This window comes from Lynx rufus, unplaced genomic scaffold (assembly GCF_022079265.1).
Source record: "Lynx rufus isolate CCGP_SWC_20201006 ecotype Redwood Valley unplaced genomic scaffold, mLynRuf1.p SCAF_2, whole genome shotgun sequence".
Classification (NCBI taxonomy): domain Eukaryota; kingdom Metazoa; phylum Chordata; class Mammalia; order Carnivora; family Felidae; genus Lynx; species Lynx rufus.
In genome coordinates this window covers 189,241,990-189,265,453 of record NW_025814834.1, presented here as the reverse complement: position 1 = coordinate 189,265,453, position 23,464 = coordinate 189,241,990, and the positions used below count along the sequence as shown (strand labels likewise).

The 23,464-nt window shown below is 49.2% G+C and overlaps 1 protein-coding gene across 1 annotated transcript; it reads right to left on the bottom strand.

The window, feature by feature from the left end:
• Nucleotides 1–17,286: 17,286 nt before the first annotated feature.
• Nucleotides 17,287–21,624, bottom strand: CLDN19 (claudin 19). Its single transcript, XM_047086041.1, has 5 exons — nucleotides 21,402–21,624; nucleotides 20,215–20,379; nucleotides 20,022–20,106; nucleotides 18,086–18,238; nucleotides 17,287–17,335 (listed from the first exon to the last, which is right to left on the bottom strand). Exons 1-5 carry the CDS (start codon nucleotides 21,622–21,624, stop codon nucleotides 17,287–17,289), a joined length of 675 nt encoding a protein of 224 aa, XP_046941997.1.
• Between the last annotated feature and the right edge of the window lie 1,840 nt (nucleotides 21,625–23,464).

Sequence of the window (23,464 nt, the reverse complement as noted above, 5' to 3'; positions counted from 1 at the left end):
TTCACAGTTTGTGGGTTTGAGCTCCACGTCTCTGTGCTGACAGCTCAAAACCTGGAGCCTGCTTTGGATTCTGTGTCTCCCTTTCTCTGCCCCTGCCCCAGTCGCACTGTCTCATATAATCTAAACATTTAAGAAAAAGTTTTCTTAGAAAGAAATGGCAGTGGTGTGATAATAGAAGAAAGCCCAGCACCAAGAACCCTGATGCTTCAGGTTTCAGGAGGAAGAAAAGCCACTGAAAGGGCTCTAAGGGAAGTTTAATTTAGAGGCAGAGTAAGAAAGGGAATCAGAAGAGGCTGGGGACCAAGTTTCAGAAGGCACAGTTGAAGGTTTGGGAAGTGAAGCAGCATGGGTCAGATTTGGAGCTGGTGAAAGCTAATGGAAATTGAGTAAGTGCTGACTGGAGTAAGCTTGAACATCTGCTTAAGCGACAGGTAAACCAGAAAGTGTCACGTGACTGGCTTCATGCTGAGGTTTTGCTAGCGGAAGGGTTAGTCTGATCTGTCATGGTTCGTTGACTTGTGGCTGGGGAAGGAGCAGTCTTCTGGAACTCTCCCTTCTCTGAGTGGTGCTCTGTAGGTAGAGGAGGTTGTATACCTTCAATCTGGCTGCTGTGAAGTTTACAAATAGTACAAAAGTGAATAGAAGGTTAGCTTGAACCATATTCACACCTTGAGTGATGTTTTAGTGCGCCTTACAGGTTTGGGCAGTTAGCTCTATCTATAGTCCTCCTGCCCTGTAATTCTGTCTAGGCTGAGGAGCTGGTGATGGAGTTACCTGGATTATTTTTAAAGAGAATGATTTTTATTTTAGAAATCATACTCTGGGGCAAGAAAAAAAAAAGTGATCAAAAAAGAAATGGCCAATTTGGTCATTATTGCAGGAGTCCAGATAAACAACGAGACCTGTATCATAGTTACGGCAATTGGAAAGAAGGTCAAATTTGAAATGTTTTCAGAAATGGAGTTGAGATCTAGGTGACTGATTGAATGTAGGGATGAAGAAGTCCAGCATGATGGCAGAATATTGATACATACAAATGACAAATGGTGTCATTTGCTAGAATAGAGAATGCACAAAGGGGAGAGGTCTTTTGAGTTTATGTGGTGTTTGAGGTGCCTATGTATGCAGCATCCATGGGGAGTATACAGGAAGCAGATTTGGAGCTAAGGAGTGAGTTATAGGTGGAGTTGAATGACACTCATCCGGCGGCCATTGAAAGCTGTGGTCATGGATGAAATTCCATCACTCTAGGGCATCTGTGGAGAACAGAAGGTGGAGGCCCAAACTTTTGGAACAAGGTCAAGATATAAAAGCAAAGGCCAGAAAGATCTGTGGAAATTCCAGAAAAGGAGGACCTCACAGAATCCTAGAGGACAAAATAGGAAATGACTCGTTTGCCATTACTCCAAAGAGGTTCAAAAAGCTAAATGTGGAAAAGTGCATTGTGCTTCACAACAAGGAGACAAGTCATGAGAGCAGTTGTGGAAATGTAGGGGTGGGCAGCAGGTTGAAGGGCTGTTGCTCCCACAGCCTGCCTTCCATCTCAGTAACAGCTAGCCCATCCCTCCAGGTCCCAGCCAAAACCCTCAATCCTGATTTCCTTTTTTTTTTTTTTTCCTCATCTCCTACCCTGACATGGGTCAAGGCCTCCACCTTTCTGCTATAGTTCATTTTAAAAATCTATCAGCCAGAGTTACACTGCTAAAACTCTCCAGCGGCTTCCAGTCTCACTTGTGCAGAAGCCAGCCAGGTATGGAAAACTTCACAATGTACCCCAGCCTGTCTTCCACTTTCTCAGCTCTCCCCCTGGTTTACGCCAACCTCACAGGCAGCTTTTTCCAGAGAAACTCCCAATTTCTAGGCTTTTCCCTCTTGATGGGGAAGACAGTTTCCCCAGTTAACTAAATGGCTTTCTTATGTTCTTTCAAGTCTAAAAAGCCTTCTCTGACCATTGTTTAAAACAGCAGCACCTCCCCTCCCCATGGCCAGATCTCCCAGCTTCCTTACCTTGCTTGGTTTTTCTCCAGTGCATTTCCTCATCTGCTAATTCTATATTTGTTTGTTCTTTGTGTTTGAGATTTTTGTTCTGTTTACTGCTGCTGTATCCCAGCATTTACAATAGGACTGAAAGAGTAAAAGCTCAAAAAATATATGTTGAAGTGGGATAAGGAATGTGAAGGCTGCTGGTGAAAGGGCAAGTTTGACCATCCAATTTACATATTAGCCAGATAGGATGCTCTTGAGTGGAGGGTTGTGGTTCTTAGTTACACTGGCCTGAAAGGACTACCTTGAGCAACATGGACGTTCCGGTCCCTCTAAAGATAAATTGGAGGGAGGCGCCTAGGTCACTCACTCAGTTGGGTGTTCAACTTCAGCTAAGGTCATGATCTCACAGTTCGTGAGTTTGAGCCCCATGTCAAGCTCTGTACTGACAGTTCAGAGCCTGGAGCCTGCTTCGGATTCTGTCTCCCTCTCTCTTTGCCCCTCCCCTACTCCCACTGTCTCACTCTGTTCTCAAAAAAATGTATAAATTGAAGGGAAGGGTTCTTTTTTTTAAATGAGGGGACATGTTTATGAGGGGGAGAGGAGCAACCAAGAAGATACCTTTAAGATTATAAAGCCTTATGTACAATAAAATGCCTTATTTTATCCTGTGCATAATGTAATTTGTCAAATCATTTGAGCCAATAGGAAGGAAAGTGGTTTAGAGTCAGAATACCTGAGTTCCAGTTCTTTCAGTGAAACTTGACCTTCCAGAGCCTCAGCATGGAGCTACTATGTAAGAGTCAGTCCTGAACTTTGAAATCGCTCTCAAAATAAGATCTATGGACCATCCACAAGAATATGAACAGATTTTCTTGGATCCCACCTTCAAACTGCCTAGTCCAAATGTAGGGGAGGAGCCTCAGAATGAGCATTTTATATCTTTAGAGATAACAAGAATTACTTCCTGAAATTCTGGTGAGGATTAGGTGAGAGTAAAGTAGAAATGTCTGACATTTTGTTAGTGCTCAGTAAATGTTGGTCGTTACTGTTAAAGGAACATCGTAAGGGTCAACTGAGATAATAGTTGTGAACTTTGTAAGCTGAAAGTGATGGACATGGGAATGTGACTTGTAGACCTCTGACTATAGGAAACATAAAAGACCCAACATGCTTTGCTTTGAAATCTATGTTTGCCCTGGGGCCATAATTCCCCAGGGTTTCCAAGCAAGGGAGTGACCTGGCAGAGATTCTAAGGCAGACCTGACCTGTTCATGGAAGATAGGGCTCCTCTGACAGCTGACTTTGGCTCAAGAACTCCCCTGATGGCCTTGCTAAATTTTCCATGATGGTCTAGGATGCTTCCCCCTGATATTATTTCACTCAGGTCCTGTCTGATGGCTCTCTCCACTCCCTCCCCGTTTTCTCTTACAGGTGTTTCCCTCATCCTTGCGTGCTTAATCCTATATGGGGGTCTACTGCTTGAAGGACCCAGACTAAATGAGCATCATAGAAAAGTAAGGAGGAGAAAAGTAAGGATGATTCTGGGAACAGAATCTGAATTCTGGGAATTCAAAATCAGGGACAGAGTATGAAGCACCAGGAATCTGTCCCCCTCCCCTGACAACAAGTACACTGGCAGAATTCATTTGATGTAATTATTTTGGAACTGGATTCTTGAAGGCTTGAAACATTCAGGGAAGGCATAGATGGCAAAATGAGATTAATTTGGGGGAATTCAGCTCTTAGCTAAGCTTCGGCTACCCATCCCTCACCCAGCCCAGCCCCATGGCAGGCGGTTGTGCACATGTTCTTCCTGGAGTAGCTTACAGGAGCCAGAGAGCAATAAGGAGTCTGTCCTCCAAATATGGGGGTTCTGTGTTCTGATTGTTCACTGCTGCTTCTGGTCAAGGAAACGTAGACCCAGGCCACAGCCGTTACTGTTCTGTCTTCTCTCCCCATTAGTGTAAGTCCCTCCCCTCCAGCTAATGTGAATTTTAGGGAATATAAAAGGCTATTCCTCCCCCACTTGTTGATTTTAGTCTTTTCCCCTTTGAGGAGCCAGACATTAAAGGGCAATCAAAAGTAACCAGTGTGTGGGGAAATTTTTAAAAAAGACATATATATATGCCCAGGGGAGGGCACAGGCTCAGATAAGAGCTAAAAAGACCTTAAATGTACACCTTAAAGTCTAAAGGGGCACCTAGGTGGCTCAGTTGGTTAAGCGTCCGACTAAGGTCCTGTTTTTAACAAAACTCCTAAAGCATATAAAGAAAATGGGAAATCTGGCCCATTCAAAGGAAAAAAGTAAAACCAGCAAACCATTTCTGAGAAAGATCTGATGGATGAACTACTAGACAAAGATTGTAAAACAACTATCTTAACAGATGCTCATAGAGCTAAAGGAAAATGTGGAGAAAATGAAAATGATATATGGGGACGTCTGGGTGGCTCAGTTGAGTGTCTGACTGACTCAGGTCATGATCTCACAATTCTGGAGTTAGAGCCCACTTCGGCTCCTCTAACCCCCGCCTCCCCCTGCCCCACCTCTGTCCTTCCCCTGCTTGCACTCCCTCTCTCTCTCAAGAATAACAAATATTTTAAAAATGTATGTGCAAAATGGAAGTAATAAAGAGATGGAAAACATAAAAGTTCTATAGCTGAAAAGTATAACTGCAATGTAAAATTCACTAGAGACATGCAAAGGCAAATTTGGGCATAAAGAATCCATGAGCCTGAAGCTAGGACAATTGAAATTATTGAATCTGAAGAGCAGGAAGAAGAGGTTGAAGAAAAGTGAACAAAGTCTAAGGGACCTGTGAGGTAACGCATCATGGGAGTCCCAGAAGGAGAGTGAAAAAGGGGCAGAGAATATTTAAAGAAGTAATGGCAGAAAATGTCCTAAATTTTATGAAAGACATGACTAGCGCCATACAAAAAGTTTAACAGACTCCAAGGAGGATGAACTAAAGAAGGCCCACACCAAGACACGTTTTAATTCAAACTGTGGAAAGCTGGAGAGAATTTTGAGATTGGCAAGAAAGAAGCAACCACGTACAAGGGGAAGCCTCTGTAAGATTATAAGCAGGTTTTTCATCAAAAACTGAAAGCCAGAGAGCAGTGGGCTTGATACATTTAAAGTGTTAAGAGAAAAAAACCATATAAACGAAGAATCATGTATCTGGAAAATTACAGAAGCAAATTCTGTATGATTCCACATATGTGAGGTACTAGAGTCCAACTAGAGGAAAGAGTAGAAGAGTGGTAATGGGGAGTGGCCGTTTAATGGATATAAGAGTTTCAGTTTTGTAAGATGGAAAGAGTTCTGGAGACGGATGGTAGTGATGATGGCACAGCAATATTAATGTACTTAATGTCACTGAGTTGTATACTTTAAAAAAAAAAAAACTTTTATGTTTATTATTATGTTTTTTGAGAGAGAACGAGAGTGGGAGAGGGTTAGGGAGACACAGAATCCGAAGCAGGCTCCAGGCTCTGAGCTGTCAGCACAGACCCGATTGGGGGCTCGAACTCATGAACCACGAGATCATGACCTGAGCCACCCACCCAGGTGCCCCTGAACTATATGCTTTAAATTGGTTAAGATGGTAAATTTTATGTGTATTTTACCCCATTTAAAAATTTGGGAAAAAATCATGGGAAAGGTGTTGAATAAAGGTATAAGAGCACATTGGAAACAAAACTGATTCTAGGGTCTTGCAGTCATTGTCAGTTTTATAGGAGAGAGGGCTTGTCCAAGGAAGAAAATCTTTACTGGAAACAACTGATATTTAAAGGCCATTTTATAAGGCTTTGTCATTTGGAGATCATCTTTTCCATTTTTGTAAGAATGTCATATAGCAAGGTTCATGTGCTCAGTAGATGATTTTTGGAATGCGTATTTAAATTAAAAACTTTTTTAAATGAAGTGGTATAATTTTAAACCAACTCCGGTAAATATTTTAATATCTAATGGTTCTTGTGTTAATTTGGATTGATCATGACCACTCACTTTCACAGAAGTAAAAATGTTGTAAATTTTTAAAATATATTTTCTTAAGTTTTAAAGTTCTATTTATTTTGAGAGAGAGAGAGAGCATGCATGAGTAGGGGAGGGGCAGAGAGAACGAGCAGGCTCCACACAGAGCCCAATGCAGGGCTCAATCCCACTACCTGCGAGATCATGACCTGAGCTGAAATCAAGAGTCTGACACTTAACTGAGCCACCCAGACGCCCCGGTAATAATTTTTAAATGTTCTCTGAAAGTATATCGTAGCCCTTTGAAAAGATAACTCTGGACTTCCACTTGTGGTAATGTTGGACCAACTATTCTGTGGAAGACAGCTAAAAAGATTAGACAAAGTATATTCTAAAATCTTATCAAAAGCAACAAAGTTTTGAGGGATTCCTAGGCGAGGTTCAGGAAGAAGGTGGTAATGTAGCAAAATGATGTTCAAGGCTACTTTTTCCCTGGATATGTTTGCAAATCTGGAAGGCAACTTGAGAGGCTGAGTGCTGATCTGAAAGTATGTTTGCTGAGCTGGAAGAGGCAGTTGTACAGTGCTGGAGGGAAAAAAGTCCAGCCCCACCAACTGTGGGAACCCTTGTAAACTACCTTATGCTTTGAGTTGGGGACCTCCAACGGTTGTACGATAGTGGCTAATTAAACCAACCCTCGTGTAGATTGCATTGCAACCTGACTTGGAGCCACTTGAGGACCCAGAAATCTCAAGTCCTGAGTGGATAAACGTGATCCTAAATAGCTAGTGCCCCTAGGCACAAGTAAATACTATCTGAGGAAAATAATATAATCCTATCTTGAAATTATTTCTGCACATATTTTACAGATGCCAAATCAAGTGCATATTCAAAGATAACTAGGTTTACAAGGAGACAAGGAACCATGAACAAGGTTGAAACAATAGAAAAGGACCCACAGGAACCCCAGGTGCCAAAGATAACAGACACAGAATGTGAAGCAAACATGTTTACTATATTCAGTGGAGATAAAAGAAGTAACTTGAAAATTTTAGGTGTTGGGGCGCCTGGGTGGCTCAGTCGGTTAAGCGTCCGACTTCGGCTCAGGTCACGATCTCACAGTCCGTGAGTTCGAGCCCCGCGTCGGGCTCTGTGCTGACAGCTCAGAGCCTGGAGCCTGCTTCGGATTCTGTGTCTCCCCCTCTCTCTGACCCTCCCCCGTTCATGCTCTGTCTCTCTCTGTCTCAAAAATAAATAAACATTAAAAAAAAATTAAAAAAAAATTTTAGGTGTTGTGGGCTGAATTGTGTCACTCTCCCACTCAAATTCATATATTGAAGTCAACCTTCAATACCTCAGAATGTGACTATTTCTGCATAGAGTATTTAAACAGGTAATTAAGGTTACATGCGGTCATTGAGGTAGACATTAATCCAATGGGACTGGTCTCCTCAAAAAGATCAGGACATGGGCATACACACAACTGAAGGACCATTGAAGATACCAGAAGAAGACAGCCTTCTACAATTTCAGAAGAGAAACCTCAAAATGAAACTAATTCCGCGACACCTAGATCTTGATCTAGACTGCTAGCCTTCAGGAACGTGAGGAAGTAAATTTCTGTTGCTTACGCCACCCAGGCTGTGATACTTTCTTATGGAAATCCTCACAAACTGCAATAAAGAAGGGAACCAGAAACTGTATAATTAAACCAGCAGATTTTTAAAAAATTAACCAGGTGGCAATCTGAGAACAGAAAAATACAATACCCACCCCAAAGAAATCAATAGATTTAGAAGCTGGTTAACGCAACTGAAGGTAGAATTTGTTAACTGGGAGATAACTGAAGGAAACCATATATAATGAAGTACAGAGAATTTAAAGACTGGAAAGTAGAGAAGAAAGGTAAGAGAGAATAGAGTAAGAAAATCAAGCAGGCTATGACTGAAGCCACAGAAGAAAGGAAAAAGAGAAAGAGAGAATGTCTGAGACTTAGGGATAATTAGGGGGAAGGAGACACCAAAAGAAAGTCAAGAAGTCCAAAACCTACTTAAAATACCCATATCTACACATCAATAACAGTACCACAGTTTTTAGATGACAAAAGAGGAGTCAGGAGGAAAAAAAAAATTACTTTGAAAGGGATGATATTAAAGCCGACATCTGATTTCTCAACAGAAAGACTGGGTGCCTTAAAACTGTGGAATGCTATCTTCAGTGATCTGAAAGAAAATACTTGCCAACCTAGGATTCCTATACACACTAGGATATGAAGGTAAAAAAAAAGACATTTTGAGGCAAAAATGGAGAGCATTGGCAAGCAAGCAGACGAGCAAAAGAAAATGATCCTGTTGGAATATTAGGAGATACAAAAGCAATGAAAACAAAGAAGTAAGTTCCAAACAAAGGTTGCCTACTTCTTTTGTTTGTTTGTTTTTAAATTTGCATCCAAGTTAGTTAGCATATAGTGCACTAATGATGTCAGGAGTAGACGCCAGTGATTCATCCCCTCCCTACATGTAACTCCCAGTGCTCATCCCAAGTGTCCTCCTTAATGCCCCTTACCCATTTAGCCCATCCCCCCACCCTCAGCCCCTCCAGCAATCCTCCATTTGTTCTCTATATTTAAGCATCTTATGTTTTCTCCCCCTCCCTGTTTTTATATTTTTGCTTTCCTTCCCTTATGTTCATCTTTGTATCTTAAATTCCACATATGAGTAAAGTCACGATATTTGTCTTTCTCTAATTTCGCTTAGCATATACACTCTAGTTCCATCCTCATTGTTGCAAATGGCAAGATTTCTTCTTTTGATTGCCGAGTAATACTCCATTGTATATATATACCACATCTTTATCCATTCATCTGTCAATGGACATTGGGCTCTTTCCATACTTTGGCTATTGTTGATAGTGCTGCTATAAACATTCGGGTACATGTGCCCCTTCGAAACAGCACACCTGAATCCTTTGGATAAATACCTAGTAGTACAATCACTGGGTGGTAGGGTAGTTCTATTTTTAATTTTTTGAGGAACCTCCATACTGTTTTCCAGAGTGACTGCACCAGTTTGCATTCCACCCAGCAGTGCAAAAGTGTTCTTTCTCGGGGCGCCTGGGTGGCGCAGTCGGTTAAGCGTCCGACTTCAGCCAGGTCACGATCTCGCGGTCCGTGAGTTCGAGCCCCGCGTCAGGCTCTGGGCTGATGGCTCAGAGCCTGGAGCCTGTTTCCGATTCTGTGTCTCCCTCTCTCTCTGCCCCTCCCCCGTTCATGCTCTGTCTCTCTCTGTCCCAAAAATAAATAAACGTTGAAAAAAAAAAATTTAAAAAAAAAAAAGTGTTCTTTCTCCACATCCTTGTCAACATCTATTGTTGTCTGAGTTGTTAATTTTAGCCACTCTGACTGGTGTTAGGTGGTATCTCATTTGGTTTTGATTTGTATTTTGCTGATGATGAGTGATGTTGAGCATTTTTTCATGTGTCTGTTAGCCATCTGGATGTCTTCTTTGGAGAAGTGTCTATTCATGTCTTTTGTGCATTTCTTCGCTGGATTATTTGTTTTTTTGGGTGTTGAGTTTGTTAAGTTCTTTATAGATTTTGGATACTAACTCTATCTGCTATGTCATTTGCAAATATCTTTTCCCATTCTGTCAGTTGCCTTCTAGTTTCACTGATTGTTTCCTTCACTGTGCAGAAGCTTTTTATCTTGATGAGGTTCCAGTAGTTCATTTTTGCTTTTGTTTCCCTTGCCTCCAGAGACGTGTTGAGTAAGAAGTTGCTGTGGCCGAGGTCAAAGAGGTTTTTGCCTGTTTTCTCTTCTAGGATTTTGATAGCTTCCTGTCTTACATTTAGGTTTCATCCATTTTGAGTTTATTTTTGTGTATGGTGTAAGAAAGTGGTCCAGGTTCAGTCTTCCGCCTGTCACTGTCCAGTTTTCCCAGTACCATTTGCTGAAGAGATTGTCTTTATTCCATTGGATAGTCTTTCCTGCTTTGTCAAAGATCAGTTGGCCAACGTTTGTGGATCCACTTCTGGGTTCTCTATTCTGTTCCTTGATCTAAGTGTCTGTTTTTGTGCCAATACTATACTGTCTTTGTTTTTCTTTTTCAGGATTGCCTTGGCTATTCAGGGTCTTTTCTGGTTCCATGCAAATGTTAGGATTGTTTGTTCTAGCTTTGTGAAGAATGCTGGTGTTATTTTGGTAGGGATTGCATTGAATATGTAGATTTCTTTGGGTAGTATAGGTATTTTAATAATATTTGTTCTTGCAATCCATGAGCATGGAATATTTTTCCATTTTTTTGGTGTCTTCAATTTCTTTCATAAGCTTTCTACAGTTTTCAGTGTGTAGATTTTTCACCTCTTTGGTTAGATTTATTCCTAGGTATTTTATGGTTTTTGGTGCAATTGTAAATGGGATTGATTCCTTGATTTCTCTTCCTGCTGCTGCATTATTGGTATACAGAAAGGCTGCCTACTTCTGGGGTGCATAGACACAAATGCTGCCTGCCACTAGAGGAAAGTAGAAAACCCTTTTAGGACCAGGATCCTGTGTTGATATGAAACAGAAGTCTGCTGCCTGTTGGGAGGGCAGGAAACTCACTCCCACCTAAGACCTAGCACCATTACAATGCAGAGGTCAGATGCTATGTGTGGAGGACAAAGCCCCATCCCCAAGGCTCAGGTGCAAAGGGCCTGTCTACAACTAAGGCTGGATCAGGAGGAATGAGAAAACTCTCCTGCCACAAACATGAGCCTTGCATCATAAACAATGACAAGCTGCTGCTAGGAACCGGGCAAGGGTTTGGAGAGGGACTCCCTCTGTGGTGCAGGCATTCAGGGAGTGGTGAATGCTGAGGAACCCCAAAATACCCTGGTCACAAATTAAGCACAAGGCCGCAGCAACCCACTATCAGAAATGAGGAGTTGTGGGGCTCCTGGCTGGCTCAGTCAGTTAAGTGTTCGATTCTTGGTTTCGTCTCAGGTTGTGATTTCACGGTTCATGGGTTCGAGCCCCGCATCGGGCTCTGCTGATAGCATGGAACCTGCTTGGGATTCTGTTTCCTTCTCTCTCTGCCCCTCCCCTTCTCTCTCTCTCTCTCTCTCTCTCTCTCTCACACACACACACACACACACACAAATAAATAAATTGACATTAAAAAATTTTTTTGGGGGGCGCCTGGGTGGCGCAGTCGGTTGGGCGTCCGACTTCAGCCAGGTCACGATCTCGCGGTCCGTGAGTTCGAGCCCCGCGTCGGGCTCTGGGCTGATGGCTCAGAGCCTGGAGCCTGTTCCGATTCTGTGTCTCCCTCTCTCTCTGCCCCTCCCCCGTTCATGCTCTGTCTCTCTCTGTCCCAAAAATAAATAAAAACGTTAAAAAAAAAAAAATTTTTTTTGAAAAAAGAAAAAAAGAAGTGAGTTGCTCCAATGTGCTCATCAAATGACACAGCAGAAGAAAGAATTCTTGATGACAGGTCAGTAGAAATTATCTAAACTGAAACAGAAAACATGGAGACAGTAAAAGAGAGCAAAATATTTAAGAGCTGTGGCACAATATCAAGCAGGTAATTGAAGTAGCAGATAAAGACAGGAAAAATATGACACAAGAAATACTTAAAAAAATAACAGCCTAAATTTTTCCAAAATCAATATAATAAACCACAGATCCAGGAAGCTCAGAACACCCCCAAGCTAAATAAACACAAAGGAAAAAAACATACCCAGGCACTTCATAGTGAAACTTGGTGAAAACCAAAGGTTGAGAAAATCTTGAAAGCAACCAGAGAGAGAAAGAGGAACAAAAATGAGTAAAGTGGGCTTTTTATTTAAAATCTATGTAAGCTATGGGGCGCCTGGGTGACTCGGTTGGACATCTGACCCTTGATTTCGGCTCAGGTCATGATCCCAGGGGTGTGGGATCAAGCCCTGCCTTGGTCTGTACTGATCATGGAGCCTGCTTAGGATTCTCTCTCTCTCCCTCTGCCCCCCTCCACCCACCCACGCTCTCTCTAAAATAAAAAATAAAAATAAAAACTGCATAAGCTAGAAGGCACTAGGATGACATCTATATAGTACTGAAAGGAGGAGAGTCAACCCTAAATTCTATACCCAGTGAAAACATCTTTCAAAAATGATGGCAAAACAGATTTTCGTTTGTCACCATAGGTGAGCCCAAAGCTTTCCAGCACCATCTTGGGAGGCATCTATGTTTGCGTAGGTTTTCAGGTACCTTCTGAGATCAGCATCTCTGCGTACTAGCGTTCCCTTAGACTTTTTTTTTTAATCTATTTGAAATAATTTCAAATTTGAGAAAAAAGTTGCAAGAAGTATTTTAAGAACCCCAGTATGCCCTTCACTTACATTGTCCGATTAACATTATACCGCAGATATCTGCCTTGTAACCCTCTTCAGGTGTATCTATGCATATTTTTTTCTGATACTTCATTACCCTCTTAGCACTTCAGTGTGTGTTTCCTAAAATATAAGGACACTGTCCTGCGAAACTACAGGAAACTATCAAATTCAGAAAACTAACTTTGAAATGGTACTACCATCTAAACCACAGACACCATTCAAATTTCACTAGTTGTCCCAAGAATGTCCTTTATAGGGGCGCCTGGGTGGCTCAGTTGGTTGAGCGTCCGACTTTGGCTCAGGTCATGACCTCGCGGTTTGTGAGTTCAAGCCCCGCATCGGGCTCTGTGCTGACGGCCCAGAGCCTGGAGTTTGCTTCAGATTCTGTGTGTCTCTCTCTCTTTCTGCCCCTCCCCCACTACACTCTGTCTCTCTCTCCTTCAAAAATAAATAAACATTAATTAAAAAAAAAAAAAAAAAGAATGTCCTTTATAGGTCCAGGATCCAATCCAGGATCACTCATTGCATTTAGTTGTAGTATCTCTTCAATCCCCTCAGTCTTTTCTTGTCTTTCATCATGTGGACAGTTTTGAAGAGTGCACGCAGTTACTTTGGATTTTTCGGTCTTGTCAGAAGTAGGTTCAGTTTGTGCACCTTTAGCAGGAATATCACAGAAATGATGCTGTGTTCTCAGTGCATTGTATCAAGGGACGCACAATTTTGACTTGCCCCATTACACTTACTAGTTAATAAATTATATTAGTTGTCATTTCACTGTAGACCTTTTTCTCCCCCATTTATTTAATTATTCACATCAATATGGACTAGCAGATTCCTATTTTTATTCACTGAATTCAAATCCATTACTACTATTATTTTGATGCTCAAATTGTCGCAGATAAAGCGAATAGAAATCCCTTTAATCTGGCTTCTGTATCCTTTGGACATATCTCCATTATTCCTTGAACACTTTCTTACTTTCTGGGACATCAAGATTCTCCAGGCTTACTTTGTTTTTTTTTGTTTGTTTGTTTTTAATTTTTTTAATGTTTATTTATTTTTGAGACAGAGAGACACAGCATGAGCAGGGAAGGGGCAGAGAGAGAGGGAGACACAGAATGTGAAGCAGGCTCCAGGCTCTGAGCTGTCAGCACAGAGCCCGACGTGGGGCTCGAACCCACGAACTGTGAGATCATGACCTGAGCCGAAGTCGGACGCTTAACCAACTGAGCCACCCAGGCGCCCCACTCCAGGCTTACTTTGAACTTTCCTTACCCCAGTCCTCAAATCAGCCATTTCTCCATGGAGCCTTGATATCTATTATCAGAGAGTGGTATTCAGAAATCAAAGTGTGTAGGCCTTGCGACTGGGATGGCATTGCCTCTAGGCTTTTCTAGGGGATAGAACTCAGACATACGTACATATGTATTTCACACACATGTACATACAGATATGCAACTATAGCCATTTTGATATTTATCTAAATCTATTAAAAGCCAGGTGTTCATCTAGATACCCCCAGTTCCAACCCAGTACCATAAGATTTATTCAAATCTTCCCCATTTCCATCTTCATAAATCGATCCTTTGACAGTGAGAAAGGAGCCTGGCTCCCATCATCTTCAGTATGTTTATTATTTGTTCGGTCCCTTTATACATAATTCATCCTTGAACCTGGAAGCCATGGACAACTCCGCTTCGTGGTGACTAAGTGGGCCACCGTGTGGACAAAAGGGAGTGCTTCTCGGATTTTGACTTGGTGATTCCATAGCATTGTGTCAGCCCTTTGATGCCCTTTGAAGAATTCTTTACCCTTTCCCCAACATTTTTAGCTGTTTTGAACAGGGGCATTGTCAACAATAAAACTGTAGTGTTCTGTAAATTGAGCCAAATATTATTTTAATGTGCTCTATGAGGAGAAAAAGTCTGGAAGCACTACTTTGGGTTGTTACCCGTTCATTTCCAGTTTTGCCTGGATCAGGTTTAGCTGTGGCTTCCTATAATCTTGCCAACTCTAGACGAAATCATAAATTGAACTGCGCTCATTGTATCTGGTAGTCAAACCATGGAAGAGACCAACACACCCCACGGCTCTTCCCTCACGAGCCTAGATCAGTGCTTCCCAAACTTCAGTGTGCACCCAAACCACCCGGAGATCTCATGAAAATGCAGAGCACGTTACCCAGTCTGGGGTGGAGCCTGAGAGTCTAACAGAGTCCGGGGTTAGCAAGTCTCTAGAGTATTCCTCACCCTTACTCCAGGGGTCAGTGAGGGGTGATTAAATTGTTCAACCAGCAAAACTTACAGGTATGTTCAACCTTTTTTTTTTTTTTCACTTGCAAACGTACACACAAACAGAGCAGAGTGAACCCCGAAGCATCACTGGCATTTACCAAACTTCTCCTGCCCCTGACCTTTCTGTTCTTGGACTATTTGAAAGCAAATCCAGCCATTTTATCGTTTCAGTGTACGCCTCTAAGAGAGCAAAATTAAAAACACACACACACACAACACTGTGTCATTATCACACAAAATTAACAATACACACAACACAAAACATCACTCCTTGACATCACTAATACTCAGTCCATATCCATGTTCTCGGATGCAGGCAACGGATGGGTCCCCGGGTCAGCTACTCCAGGGCCCCAGGCTCACTCCCCTAAGCTGAACACCTTCGGTTGCCATGCTCCTTCGGCTTTCCTCACCAGCAGAGAGCACAGGTCCTCTGCAAACCGTATCTTATGGCCTGCCAGTTTCATTCTTGGGAGAACGCTGCTAATAAGCCTTAGCAAAATCTTTAGGATCGCGTCCTTTGACCCCCTTCCTGGGGCTCTGCCCGGTCCTCTAGCCCTGAGGCTGGGACAGTAAACAGCAGTCCGGTCAGGAGGCCTGGAAAGTTGGCCCTGCCTTAAGTTGGCAGCCCGGGTGACCTTGATGTAGACGTTTGAGAAAGGTTGCTTCGGGAGAGGCCTGAGGGATCAGGCTTCCCAAACTCTCCCAGCCTTATAGCCCTCTAACTTTCCCCAGATGTCTACCCATTGCTAGGATCCCACTGTGCTGTTAATCGGTGTATTGGGCTCTGTGCGTGGATTACCTCTCCCCTCTCCAACCCCTGGCTATGGGCAGAAAGGACATCCCTTCACAAAGGACCAGAGTGAAGCTTGTTCCTGCAGCAGTCAGCCCCCCACCCCCCACTCACTGGCATGCAGCTCGTCTCTCTTGCAGCCCATCCCCGAAACTCACGGGGAACAGCCCGCACATTTCCATCCCAACGTTTTCCTACCATATCCCAAGCCTCTGGTGGACCGTGAGCCTCAAGAGAATACACATGGTTTCCTGGCCAAGTGCCTTGTGTCCAAATAGCAAGGGCTGCCAAATCCTCGGCTGTGGACAGGAGAGAGGTCCTGGGGAACCGGGAGAGGTGGCACGTCTGGGCCCCACATCCCACCCTGCTCAGCCAGTGCCCGTGACAGGAGCCCTCACTCACACACTCAATTTCTGGGTTCCAAAGTTGGTGTCGGTTGGGGCTCTTTTGGCTATAGGTGACAGAAGTCAAAATTGTTTCTGCAAAAAGGCGGTATTTATTGGGAAGGTGTGGGAATCTCCATGGAGCAGCCCAGACGCAGGAAAGGCAGAGGGAGACAGGGCTTCCTCTCATCTTTCTTCGGCAGGTCCCCTCCGAGTGGCGAGAAACGTGGGCCCGACAGCCCCGAGCTTCAGGCCTCACCGAGGTGCCCACACAGCGCAGTCCCTTAGGAGCTGCCTGAACTCAGTGCCAGGTCTACCCTAGGCCGATTCCGTCTGGATGCCCGGGGTGGGGCCTGGGCACCAGGTCCCCGGGTGACTTGAAAGCAGGCAAGAAGTGCTGCATTATAGCTTCCAGCCCCCAGACAGACGTGTCGTTCTCATTCATAACTCGAGGGCCGGGACTCTAAACCCGTGCAGGGTCAGCTGCCCACCCCGCTCGCCAGAGGCTGCAGGCGACGGCCTCTCTCGAGGCAGCCTGTGGATGTGCAGCAGCTGCCTGCCCAGGGCCCTGCGCCCATAATCCCACAGCCCCTCCGCCGCTTGCTCCTCTCCTCCCATCCTTGACCCCCAGGGAGCGTGCCCGCCATCATCTTGTCAGACTTCCTTCAGGCCAAGCTTGGGGGAGAAGGCTGGGCTGCATCCTTGGGCTTTGGTGACTTGATGAGAGAGGTGGTCAGTCACAAGACAGGCGTTGGAGGAAGCCAGACAGAGCTGGCAGAGGAGGGCAGGGGGAAGGCAGGGGACAGTTATGGTCAGCTCTTTCCAGATGGCAGAGGGCAGTGGCCACTCAGAGACTCTGTTTGGGGTGGGTGAGGCCCGAGCACGAGGTGAGGTGCCGATCTGGGTGAATTTTCCCTATCTCCCTCTGAGGACATTTCCCCCTTCTATACTAACATGGTATCTGTACTTCAAGACCAAAAGCCCCTCCAGGCTGGCCCACACACTTCTGCATGAGGACGGGACTCCAGTCACAGTCCCAGGCAGCCTCAGACAACCTCTCCCTACTCTGGATGCAGGGCAGGGATGTGGTGGGACCTCAATAGACTGGAGAGGAGGAAGGGTGGGTGAGGAAGAAGGGGCAGCATTAGGGCACTTGCAACCTTGCTCAGGACAGGCTTAATGCCTGAAGGAGCCTAACATCCTTCTCCCAGTCCCTTCTCCACGTAGCGAGCTCCTACAGTGTCCCCTCATTCTGGCTCTGAGGTCAGAGCCAGGCTAGGGAGTTTCCTGGAGCCCTGATCAGCACTGGATGTGCTGTGTAACCCACCCTGGAGGTCTGTCTCCCCATCTGTATGTGCAAGGACCCAGGGACCCATCGTAGCCATGCCAGGGACAGATCGAAGGACACCACACTCAAGACTGGATGTTCACTTCTCTTTCCAAAAAATACCAAACACACAGTCTAGGTGTGGCAGGGGGACAGTCGGGCTGGGGACCTGGACATTACACACCCAGGGGGCCCTTGGCGGAGGCGGACAATTTAACAACTGGTCTGAAAGTCAAAAGAGAGGAGAGCTGGTTAGTGGGGTGAGCAACAGGGCAGGGCAGGGGCTGTGGGGTTCAGGCCTAGGAGCAGGGACTGGCCAGTGTGGTCAGACCTGGGCCCTCACAGCAGCCCAACCGGGGGCCCGTTCCTGGGAGCGGGGGGTTGTGGGGGAAGGACACATTCTGGCCTGGCCTTGTGTGTGGATGTGCACGTGGTGCTGATCTACTGGAAGAGCTTGAGACCTGAACTCAGGGACAGCGGGCCGAGCACGTCTCTTGGTCTTTCTGAACCGTTCCCTCATGTGTTACATGGGAACATTCATCATCCTGGCACTGCCCCCTTCGTGGGGTTGCTGTGAGGAACCTGTCAGCCTGGGAAGGGGACTGTAGCCACCCCAGGGCACGGGGCACCAAGGTCCACCTTTGTGGCCATGTCCCCGGGGCCCGGCACAGCGTAGGCCCTCACGTAGCCCTGCAATGAGTAAATAGCGGCCCGTGAAAGTGACGACATCTGGGCTGGAAACGTGCTAGTGCCCGTGCGTGGTGCAGACGGGTCCCTGCCTGTACCTGGACGTGCACGTGCACCTGCGGGCTGAGTCCTGCCTCTGGCCGCCCTCTGTCTGGTTCTGAGTCTCAGAGGGCAGGGTGGGTGCCTACGTGGGGACAAGCTGCTCAGTGCGGCTCGGGGATGCACTGTGCCCTACTGGCCCCGCCCAGGGTGCCGCAGGGGACGGCAGAGTGCAGGGCTCAGACGTACTCTCGCGCAGCAGCCGAGGGGCCGGGCCGGTAGGGCTGCGGGCTGCTGTTGGTTCTCTCGGGCTCCGGGCATGTGCAGCAGAGGAAGGAGCCCCCCAGCATGGCCAGGCCGGCGGAGGCCCAGCCCACGAACAGGGCCGAGCCGAACTCGTACCTGCAAGAGGTAGGGAGGATGCCTTCAGGGGTGGCTGCAGGCCCACCCTGTCCCGGGGCTCCCCCCTCCCAAGGGGCGTGCAGGGTGTGGGGAGCTGAGATCGGGGGCCTTCCAAGCCTCCCCAGTCTCTCTGGATAAGTTCAGATGAATGCCCCCCATCCTCCCTCACCGACATCACCCAGCACAGCCGCATCACCCAGCGTGACCCAGGCCCACGGTGGCCCGCTCTGCGTGTGTACTCGGGCCCCTTTCCTCATCTGGCCGGAGGAGGGCGTCCAGGGGGGCCGCCGAGTGCCACGGGGAGGAGCAGGGCAATCCCTGCCATCTTTCTCTTGGTCACCCTCTGACCCACAGAACTCCCAGCCTGGGCTCCCTGCTCTCCTCTGGGGCACGCGGGCCCCTCCACCTAGTGCCCCGTGTCTCCCGTCTCCTGGCCTCTCTGCAGCGCCCCCAGGACTCCCCGCCTCCATGCTTTTGCCTGAGGTGCCCCCCTCCTGGAGGGACCCTGTCTGTGCCTCCTGTGCTCCGCTCCTCTGCCTTAAGGGCCCACTTCAGATGCCACCTCCTCCCAGGGTCTTTCCCTGACCCCTTGTGCCTGGCCCTGACTCTCACTGGATGGCCATTAACCCCCCGGGGCTTGCCCGAGCCGAAGGGAGCGCCTGGAGGGCAGAGAGCGCGGGATTCCTCCGTTCCTCCGCGAATCAGCACAGGACCAGCATACTGGGTGCCTTGGGAAATGTTGAAGGGATAAGGAACGAGTGCCAGGCTGGTGTCTGTCTCTGAGCTGAGCCGCCTGTTGCTTGGAGATCTTTGTGGCTGGAACTGCCAGCCCCAGGGAACAAGCCCCATGCCTGAGGTCTCCTTTTTCTCCCTCACCACACCTCTGCCTTCTCCAGGGAGCCTTCCAGACTGCAACAGCCCCAGCATCTTTTCCTATTCTCCCTCCACTCCGGGGCCCAAGGTCTTTTGGGATGTCTGGGGTGGAGACTGTCCCATTCTCTACTGTGGCAAACTGAGATGGGAGGTTGGAGCCAGGTGGGCCCAGGCTTTTCACAGAGCCCCCTCTTCCGCCCTCACGCCCTTGGCCTTACTAGTCCTGGTCATGCTAACTCCTAAATATCTCTGAATGTATTTTTCACTGCTAGCCTCTAGCCCCAAGGCCTGCTCCAGACCTTTGCACTTTACTGGTCTTATCTCCTCCCCACCACGTTGCATGCCACAGCCAGGATTGTTGGCTGCCTTCCGCCCCAGGATGGGGAGCCAAATCTTCCTATGGCCGTAAGGTCCCCCCACATCTGCCCTTACCACTTCTCCAGTCTCCATCTCCCAGCCCAAAGCACCTGCTGCCTTCTGCGGGGGAATCACAGCAACGGGGTTGCTGAGTGCTCTCCAGGGCCCTGGCATTGTGCTAAGTCCTCTCCGCGGTATGTCATTGAGCCCTCACAACCACGTGTGAGCTGGGTCCTTGGGTCCCAGCTCCATTTTACAGGGAGGAGACCAGGCTCAGGAAGATAAAGGAACTCGAGCTTTCACACAGCAAGCACACACAGAGCTGGGATTTAAACCTGGATCCGGGTTGCTTAGCCCCTGGAGCGCCCTCCACAGGCCTCCTGCCCCTTCAGAGGGCCCAGCCACACCCTGCCTGGCTCCCCGCTCCAGAGCTTCTCAGTGGCGACACCCAGTGCTCATCCCCTGTTTCTCCCTCCAGGTGCCCTGCTGGACAAAGGCAGTGGAGCGGGAGGCCCAGCTTGTCCCCTGGTCCAAGCCGTGCCCTGGCACTCACCTGGCATTGATTGGTGTGCTGGGGTTGAAGAACTCCTGGGTCACCAGGGTGGCATACCACGAGACGGCTGTCAAAGTGCAGAGGCCTAAGGACAAAGGAGGGAGTGCTCAGCCCTTCTCTGCCCCAGTCGGCCACCCAGAGTGGGGCCACCTGCCACGACCGAGATGGTGGAGAGGGAGCCAGGGACACTTACCTGCCAGGAGGAAAAGGGCACCCCCAGAGATGGCGATGCGGCTCTTGGCAATGGGGTTGCTGTCTCCAACCCGGGTGCACTTCATGCCAACCACACTGAGCACCATGGCCACAAAGCCCAGGAGCACGGCCACCACCATCAGGGCTCGGGCTGACTGGATGTGACCTGGGCAGGGCGGGAGGGACTGAGCAGGTGGTCGGAGAAGAGGGGAGGGGGGGTAGGAGGAGCGGCAGGGTAGTTTGAGTTCTCTCGTCTGCTGCTCTTTGGCAGGTGGCCTCCCTTTGGGGCCTGGCCCACCTTCTCCCAAGCAGTAGGGGTCAATTCCTCCTGGGGCCTTGCAGATTCAGCAGAAGAAAGAACGAAGGGTGTCCGAGGCCCAGCTCGTCCCAGGTTGGCTCTCGGGCAGGGACGCCTTCTCTATCGGTCATTCTGCCTCCTGGTCACCTTCCCTCTGCCCTCTGAGTCACCCACGGCAGGTATACACCTGCACCCAGGTCAGTCCTGGACCTCAGGCAGCTCAGGGGATCTGGGTCCCTGAAGGAGCCAGGTGATCTGCCTGGATGGGCATGGGGAAGGGGGGTCGTGTGATAGCTGCCCGACTCAGGCCTGTGGGGCCCTGGGCAGAGGGTGGGTGGGCTGGCCCTGAGCCAGGGACAGAGCTTCAGTGGCCCGTTTACAAGCCAACTTGTCAGGCTCAACCCCGCACCCCAGGAGAAGGAGAGGGATCTACATGCCCAAACGCCATGTCAACAGGCCTGTGCGTAGTGTGGGTCGGTGCACCCAGATGGGGGCATGCGTGTCTAGGTGCAGGCCTGGCACGAAGGTGTGTGCGCGCCGTGTGTCTGCATAGGGAGTATGGGGAGAAGCGGAAGGGAATGAGCCTCTTTGAGTGCCACGCACCCCTCTCAGCTAACCCTGCCACAGTCCTGTGCTCTCCTCTACAGATGAGGACAAGAGAACACAGAGAAGGGGTAGTGGCTCCTTTAAGGTGAGCTGGGATCGTGGCTGCCAGAGCCAGAGCCCCTGCCCTCCACGGAGCACCGGGCTGGCCTGGATTTTCTAAACGCACAGGGATAGGGGCTGGAGAATGAGGCCCAGCGCAGGTGGCAGGCTGTGGGCAAGCCTCCTCCAGACTCCCCCCTTCCCCCACATCCCACCTCCCCCCACCCAGCTGGTGGGAGGCCTACCTTCCAGGGCGAGCAGAGAGTCGTAGAGTTTGCACTGCACCTGCCCCGTACTCTGGGAGGCACAGGACATCCAGAGCCCTTCGTAGAGGCCCACGGCCGTGATGATGGCGTCGCCCGCATACGAGGACTGCTTCCACTGCGGGAGGGCTGTGCTGGCGATGATGCCCACCCAGCCACCCAGGGCCAGGAAGTAGCCCAGGAGCTGGAGGCCTGAGTTGGCCATGGCCCAGGGGAGGGGAGGAGGGGGCTGGAGGTCCCAGGGCTCAGGGCCGGGCCAGGGTCCCTGGGGAAGCTGGGGTCATGGCCAGGTGAGAGGAACAACTGGGTGGGGGGTGAGGGAGCGGCGAGTGGCCAGAGGCTGAGAAGGAGAGGTGGCAGCCCAGCAGCGGCAGCGGCAAAGGCAAAAGCTCTGGGCTCTAGAATGCAGGGGGAGGCCGAGGGGCCGGGAAGGCCAGGGGCCCGCCCACAGCAGCTGCCTGAGCCAGGGCAGGGTCCCCAGCAAAGCTCCTGCCAGCCCCCTGGGGGTGGAGGGTGGGGCCCTGGCCCAGGTGGGTGCCTCGGCCCCGCCTCCCAGGGAAAGAGAGGGGAGGGGCTGGGAGGAGTGACCCTGCTTGCCCTCAGGGCCTTCCTGCCGGGGAACCCCCTTTAGCAACCGTGCACATGTCCTACAATTTTAATTCCTGCCCCAGCACCAGCCCTGAGATGATGGACTTTGCTGTTGCTTGGCTGACCTGCCCCTTGGGTTTTCTGTCCTCTGTAGGACAGAAAGGAAAAGGAATCCCACTTTGCGTCAGGTAAGACTAGAGTTAGACATCAGAGAGAACTTTCTGGAGAGGGCTCTGAGGCCAGATCCAGATGTGGAGAGACTGGGCTGGGAAGGGGATGTTGCGGAGAGGGAATCCAGGGTTCTGGGGGTAGGGGGGAATATGTATCAATAACAGGGGAGGCCAGGCCAGGGAATATGCACTGTGGGGTCTGAGATCTGAGGGGGGCAGAAGAAGGACCCCATCAAGGCTGGGCCAGACCTGGCTGCCAGCCAGCAAGGGGCCTGGTCGGGGAGGTGGGAGATAGGACTGACCTCCTGGCATCAGTCTGAAGGAAGTCAGACTGTTCAGCCCCGTTAATCCCCTTGCTGGCTGGTTTAGCAGCCCCTGCTGGGGCCGGAGGCACGGGGCCCTGGCCTCCAGCTCCAGAACAGCCTGGCGGGGAGCCGTGGCCTCTGCACATTCCTGGGGTTCAGGCTGCCCCTTCTAGCTCCCCACACCCCCCTCCTCTCTCCCATCCCAGCTCAGCCCTCTGGAACAGGGGAATGTTTAACTCTCCTCGAGCTCATTAGCAATCCCCTCACGTTCAGTTTGGCCCCGTGGGCACCGCCAGGCGTGGGCGCAGGGGGAATGCCACAATCTTGCTCCTACTCTGGCCAGCGCCCCGCCTCCTGGCCGCCCCCTCCATCCCCAGCGGCCCACCTGCCTTTCCTGGACCGCACTGGGGGAAAGCAGGGTCCTGCCGTGGACCCCCCCACCCCCACCCGCAGGCTTCCTCCCCCACAGCCCGGCCCCCCTCCGCAGGGACTCGTCCCCAGCCTGCTCCCTCACATTCTTCACGTGGCTATGCAAACGAGAGGGTGCCAGGCACTGCGCAGACAATGGCTGCCCTGTGCACCCGCCCAGGGCGTGGGCCCCTGGTATGGCCTGCAGCTCCAGCAGCTGGGGGCAGGGGTGGGCGCTGCTGGCCTGCAGTTCCAAACCCCAGGCCCCCTCTGTGCCTGGACAGCCAGGGCCACGTGGATCCACGGACACACAGACCTGCTTCCTGGGACACCCCGAAGGTCCCAAACTCAAAGCTGTTGTAGAGAAGTCAGGGTGGGTTGGGATCCCGTTTCTACCGCAGACAGTTCGGACACAGCACGATCCGGGGAAACAGAGGACATCGCCGGAGCCCAGAGCAGAGACTTCTGGGGATGAAGTGAGCATCCTTTCTGCACCCAGAACCGTCTAGTCCTCAGGCAGCCCTCTCCGGCCCAGTGGAGGCAGGCCCTCCACTGACAAGGAGCCAAGGTGGAG

Excerpts from the sequence above, each read along its gene's own strand:
- CLDN19 (XM_047086041.1), bottom strand. The coding sequence starts at position 21,624 with ATGGCCAACTCAGGCCTCCAGCTCCTGGGCTACTTCCTGGCCCTGGGT. Across the intron at positions 20,107-20,214 it reads TGCCCTTTTCCTCCTGGCAG|GCCTCTGCACTTTGACAGCC; the intron begins GTAAGTGTCCCT and ends CTTTGTCCTTAG. Across the intron at positions 17,336-18,085 it reads CCCTCGGCTGCTGCGCGAGA|ACCAGTTGTTAAATTGTCCG; the intron begins GTACGTCTGAGC and ends TTTGACTTTCAG.